At 42.1% G+C, this 6297-nt stretch overlaps 1 protein-coding gene across 1 annotated transcript; it reads right to left on the bottom strand.

Annotated features, from left to right (window-relative positions):
• Positions 1-4219: 4219 nt before the first annotated feature.
• On the bottom strand, positions 4220-6088 carry LOC140734013 (probable G-protein coupled receptor 139). The gene is made up of 2 exons (XM_073057592.1): positions 6022-6088; positions 4220-5118 (listed from the first exon to the last, which is right to left on the bottom strand). The coding sequence occupies exons 1-2, from the start codon at positions 6086-6088 to the stop codon at positions 4220-4222; spliced, it is 966 nt and encodes a 321-aa protein (XP_072913693.1).
• Positions 6089-6297: the final 209 nt, after the last annotated feature.

The following is a 6297-nucleotide window of genomic DNA, read 5'->3' as shown; positions in this document are numbered from 1 at the left end:
AATCCGCCAGCATTTAATACAAACGGAATGACTCCCGCAACTGCGACAACTGCAAAGACTACACCTCCTACCACCATTTATTCTGTAATAATTGCACCGATTTCCATCAGGCTGTCTGTCTCCGCCTCATCTGTTGTGATGTTAAGGCTTTCCCAAGGAGAACTTCTGAATTGTGGTCGTTTATCCAAATAGGCGACCTCCCTCTATTGTAGTTGATAGATCTTGTCCTTCGCACTTTGTTCATCTCTGGACCTTTGATTTTCCTTAGCGTCATAGAAATCAGACAGAGTGGTCACTTGGTTCTCGCCTTTCAAACCACTAGCCTCCAAATTACCCACACCCTGTTCCGCCGTTTCCACACGTTGCAAATCCCATCACCAATTACATCTTCCACTAATAATCCCACTTCTATTCTCACACACAATCATCCCTACTCTCTTACCTGCTGCCACCGATTGTCCAGTCCACTTAGCTCCTCCGCTCTCATCCCTGTTTACTTCCTCTACTCTAATCCCACTCTCCTTTTCTTTCACATCCGATCCTCCCTCTTCACGGATGACCCTTGTCACTGACCTACATCTACCTAGCTTATTCCATTCTTGCTTGCCGTCTACTTTAACCCTTCTGACTGTCCCCTCCTGATACTCCCTCCTCTTTGCTCTTTATTGACAGCCCCCATTCGTTCCTCTGAGTCATCACTCGCCACTCCTCTCTGTCCATACCACTCTTCTTCTGCCTACCCTGCGTCCACCATCACCTCATGATCCACCGATCTCTTCTTTTGCCGTCTCTCTTCTTTTTGAATATTCCCCTTTCCTCTTTCAATCATGTTCTCTGTTCCCTTCTCACCCAACTCGCTCTAATTCATACTAACCCCACATCACGATATATTGTGTGCATTATGATTGTCATACTTTACGATGGGTGTGAATAGGCTGGAGGGACCATATGAGATTCACCATAATCTTGCATGGACTAGAAGGTTTAGTCAAATTATGGTTTGAATGAGTTGCGGCTGAATTCTAAGGAAGAAAGGTTGAGGATTGATCACAGAGATGTTCATAAAATGCAAAGCGGCGGGATCATATGATGGATACTCACAGTCTTTTAACCAGCCTAGACGAGCTTATAGATAGAACGTATGGGGTTAAAGGGGGAGAGGAAAAGACGTTAAATATATTACTGGCAAGTTTTCACACAGAATGGGTTACCGGAGGAAAAGGTAAAGGCACTGAAAATTGCAACTAATAACTGAATTCTGGAAATAAGCATGAATAGGAAGTTTTTAAATGGACAGGAGCTAACAGTGGACTAGTATTTTTAACCACATTGATCGCCATGTACGATATGTCTTAAAGGCCTTTTCCCGTGCACTATAGCTCTCTGCCTTTCGGCCCTTCCTCAGTGCATCTTTCATTGTTGCAAGCTACTCTCGAACCATTATATTCTCTCGCCCCTAAACTTCCACCTTTCTCCTCTCTCATCACACCTCCCACAGCCCCCCAGACCATCCATCACGAACGCCTCCGCTTTGGCACACCGTGTCGTTCATTCGCTCTTTTCTGCTAACTCTCCCCTTTCTGCCTACCCCTTTTGGCTGCCCACTTCTCAGAACCACATCTCATCTGCATTCAGTTTTTTTTACTTCAGAAGCCCTCTTTTTGATTCTCCCCTTATCTCTAACCTGTTTAATCGTACGCACTCTCTGCCCCCTTTCTGGTCTACTCTCTGCAAACACTTTCTATATGTATCCAATCTTCCCGCATTCCAATCAGCACCTTTACTTCTGTTGAGCTCATCTTATTCTCCTCCCGCGGCACACTTGGTGGCATAATCTTCCCAGCCGCTGGAATTCTTACAACATTATATTAAACTGTACAAAACAATTTTAACTCACAAGATCTGCGAAAACGCTGTTCTTCCGAGGGGTGTTGTGCATTGCTTTTCCAGAGTACCACACTCGGCTGGTCACAGGCTAATACCTGCATGTCCAGGCCTGTGATTGTACAGCTGAAGTTTTATTATATTGTGTGTCAATTCGCACCAGCCGTGGTCTCGAGGAGAGCTGAGATGCCGGAAGTCTGCGGCATGCAAAAGAAGATGCATTTGTTTTAGTCACTGTATACTTGTGAAGGTTCGCGATTGAGAGTAGACGTGCTGGGAATCCTAACGAATGTTGCAGTACAGTTCTGATGCATCAAGTGTAGAACTGGAATTCGATTTAATCTATGCAGTTTTATCTGACCTGAAAGATTAGAATCAAAATAAAATTAGAATTGTATCTTTTCTTATACTACGTGTTTCTAGTGCTGATATTTACCTTTTGGTAGAACGTATTTTACAACGCTTTACTTTGCAAAAGCCTCTAACTACTTGCAGCGAAATAAATGCATTTCCAAAGTCGCTGTTTTTATTTCAATTAGAGGCATATAGAGAGGTGGCAAATATCTCTCAATTTTGGGAGAAGCAGTTGCTCTGCATTTGTTCTGATATAGATTCCTTCCATGACAATTTGCCTCTGAAGCAAAAGAGCACGTTCGGCCTGCATCATTTTGCCACAACAACGTTGCCGCAAAAACAGCGTGGGGATTCGCCAATGGAAAATGCAACAACACCTTGTCGACAAGGATGATTCACAATCTTCACCCCTCACTATTACAGAAGACCCTTCAGTGTACAATAAAATTGCTTTAAAAGGAACAATTTCGGGAATGCTCGGAATTCTGGGAAACATTTTTGACTCTGATATCTTATTTTAGAAAAAGTCTTATGGAGTTGGGATGGAGGAGCTTCTCCACAGATCTTTGGTTGAAATCGGTATGCAGAGAAGAGGTTGACAGCGGATGAAATGGTTGTGCCTGGTGATAGGTTCTCTGTCTGTACAGTTCGAAGAATGAGAACATACAATACAGAAGGGCATCTTTTGGTTTAGGAACATGCAAACCTAAGTGTGCTCGTCGACAGGCGACATGATATAAACCGTGCACTTCTCCAAAACTCAAGTAAAGAAATATCTGGAAATATTTTATTTAAAAAAATCATCCAGGACACAAAATAAATTGATTGACACAGAAGAATGTTCTATGGTTGGGAATGAATGGGAGGATTCATCGAGTGAGACTATTTAATGTCACTACTGGAGCATATACTTATATAGATTTATTAATCTATAACATCAGGTCCGAGTACGCAATCCCCATATTTAGCTTGATGAGTCACCATTAACTTTATTAAATCAATGCAAGATATCAGATTAACTCAAAATTTCTCCTCGAAAAGAAGAGTCAACCTTTATGACTATAACCCTCTTTCCGAGCATTGCCCGTCAAGAGCTGCTAAGGCGTATCAACCTTTACATTTGAATGCAGAAAGATGAGCCCTTACTATCAAGTTTCCATAGAAAGTGTCTGGTATATATGACATGATTATGATGAGTAATATTTCCTATTTGTGGGCGTTGAGTGATTGCATGTCTTTGCCTTAAACGTCAGCAGAAAATAACAATTGAATGTTGTCTGGGTAAACAGAAAGAAAGAAAAAAACGGCAAATCGTTGTCAGATGTAGGCCAGAAGATCAGTAAAGCCAAGCTGAGAGTAAAATAAACACTCTTATTTGGCAGAGGAGTCTCTACCGATTAAATGACCCAATCCTGCTTCAGATGTTCCGGTATGTATTTGCAGTATCTCAAGTGTTAAACTACTTCAGTTACAAATAAGTTAAGTAATCATTTATGGTTTCTGAAATGATGCTAAGAGCAGTCTCAGTCCCAAGTCAGCGATCCCGAGACTTAGGCAAATAATTCCTGAATTCGGTTTCAAATTCCACCGTATTAAAATGTTTTTATATAGGTATCTCGGTATGGAATCAAAGAAAATTGATGGAAAAGGGTGAGTGCACATCTGGCAAGCCTACCTGATAAAATTATTCAGTCCTTTCCCAGAGTTGTTGTGGCCGGAAATGGAAACTCAGAATAGTTAATTCATGGAACAGTTTTATTGCTCTGACGAATTGTCGACCAACGGCACTTGCTACACATATTTCTGGCACATTATCAGTTATATGGGCGTTGCGTCTACTGTTTCCCTCTGTGACAGGAATAATAATTATGATTTGATCGAAGTTCCAGTACTTGTCGCTACCTGCAAAACCCTCCCAGTCGTTGGCCATTTCCAAGAGCAGGATTCCGACTGAATTTGCTGCAATTGCATTTGAGTCACACTAAGGGGTTTTATTAATGAATCGATAAACTGAGATGATGGGATACATCAGGGCCGTCGTGATCTGCGCTCTAAATTTTGACTGAGTCGCAGTATAAATAAACGCATTCGTGCAGCAGCTGAAAATTCTCAGCAGGATACCGACTTTCGCAAATATGAATACAGAAGCATTCCGCTCTATTCCTGCGACGAGATAGTAGATGAAATACAGAACATTTGTCAGCCACAGGAAAAGGAAACTGCCCGAGAGGCTGAGAAGTAAAGTCACAGATTTCCTCCTGCTCTCCATCTCTGGGTCACTGCGTTTTGCTCCATTGTTCTGACTCTTCAGTTTCTTTCGGACTCTACTGGCCACTAAAATGTGTCTGACTGTCAAAGTGTTAACAAGTAAAATTGCGGCGAAAGGGAGGAACGGTGTTAAAATCTTATCGAGCCAATCAAATGCTGACCACCATGATTCATTTTGGAGACTTCTCTTCAAACGACAGAACCATGGCACATTATTGATAACCATGGTAGGTTCAAGTGTGAAGGAGTAAGGAATATTTTTCAGACAGAACAGAATGCCCGTTGTTGTAAGAACCACAGCTGCATTTTTCCCAGTGCAGTACTTGGTCTTCAGCTTGTGGCAACAAATAGCGATGAATCGATCAAAGGTGAAAGTGACGGTGAACCAGACCGAGCAGTCCGCGGTCGCACGAGAGAGCAGGTAGATACCACTACACACAGGGGTGATGTGTATGAAGCTGAGTGGGAAGTAATACGATTTTATCCGAGACAAAATAACTTCAGTTACAATGACCAGAAGATCCGATACGGCCATGGACACCAAGTAGCGAGTGGTGCAGTCGGAGAGGCCACATTTTCCCCGGGACAGGATCCCAATCGCCAACAGATTTACTGCATGGAAACAATACATAATAAGTGGTTCAGAGATGAGTACACCCAGGGTTTCCGCACAGGCGTGACATCAATTACAAAAAACGGAAGGTTCCACTGCCCACTGTGTTTCTTACTAATCTTTAAATTTAAATCAGAGGTGACGGATTTACCGACAGTCAGGATAGGGAAGATTGTGTGTAAGTGTTCATGGTGCGGGGAGGTAGGTAAAGAGAGGGGAGGAAGTAGAACACAGAGATTACAATAGCTTTGTTTTGTTTTTTTATGCGGTCATAACCTATCTGTACGGAACCGAGCTATGATTCCTGGAGAAAGAAAGAGCAAGACAATGCCCTACAGGTTTGTGCGCCGTTTCTACTTCATTAGATACTGTCAAGACTACAGACTCGCTGATTCGGTATGCCGCCTCTGTCCGTTAATAAACTGAAACCTTTTCCACAGCTATCTGCGAGCACAGTGACTCCTGCGCGCAATATTAAGTAACTGAATGCATTTGGTAACCAAAAATGAGTACGCTTTTAGAGTGGATGGCGATTCATAGCATACACCAAAGTTCGTATACCGATGGTGACCAAATATCAGTACAAAGGCACCATGGGCACTTACATGGGTGACCTGCTCTGCAGAAAAATAACTACGTGAAACATTCCACGGGAATTCCTCCAGGAGAGTTAGCTTCGAGAAGGTTTAGATATTAAAAAAAAACACAAAACGTGCATGGTGACCCGCTAAAAGCCACGAGTTTCAAATAAATAATTACAATTGGTCATATATTCCACCTAAGTTAGGATGTAACTAATGTTGTCTCAGTTCGTGATGAATAATATGACAAGTTGATACATTGTCAATATGAAAGGAATTATCAAACAGAGGTAGGTAAGTGAAATTATCATAGTCGCTTACCGGGTACTCCTATGACGGCGATGATTACGTATAGTATCTTTTCAACATTCTGATATGTTTCTCGCATTTTCTATATTCTTCCTACTACTGTCGCAATTGCCAAACTCCTAGAATAAAATGTCGAGCGATAGAAACGTAGGGCTTTTATACAACTGTGGACATCCACTAGGGGATATGAAGTTTCGACATACTGTATAAAAATAGAGATACTGACATTGTGTGCCAACTGTTGAAGACGACAGCTGCATGAAATTGCACCCAAGATGGGCGGAGTTT

Source organism: Hemitrygon akajei, chromosome 10, assembly GCF_048418815.1.
Source record: "Hemitrygon akajei chromosome 10, sHemAka1.3, whole genome shotgun sequence".
NCBI classification, from domain to species: domain Eukaryota; kingdom Metazoa; phylum Chordata; class Chondrichthyes; order Myliobatiformes; family Dasyatidae; genus Hemitrygon; species Hemitrygon akajei.
Note: the sequence above shows the minus strand (reverse complement) of the source record. Positions and strands in the feature narration are given on the sequence as shown.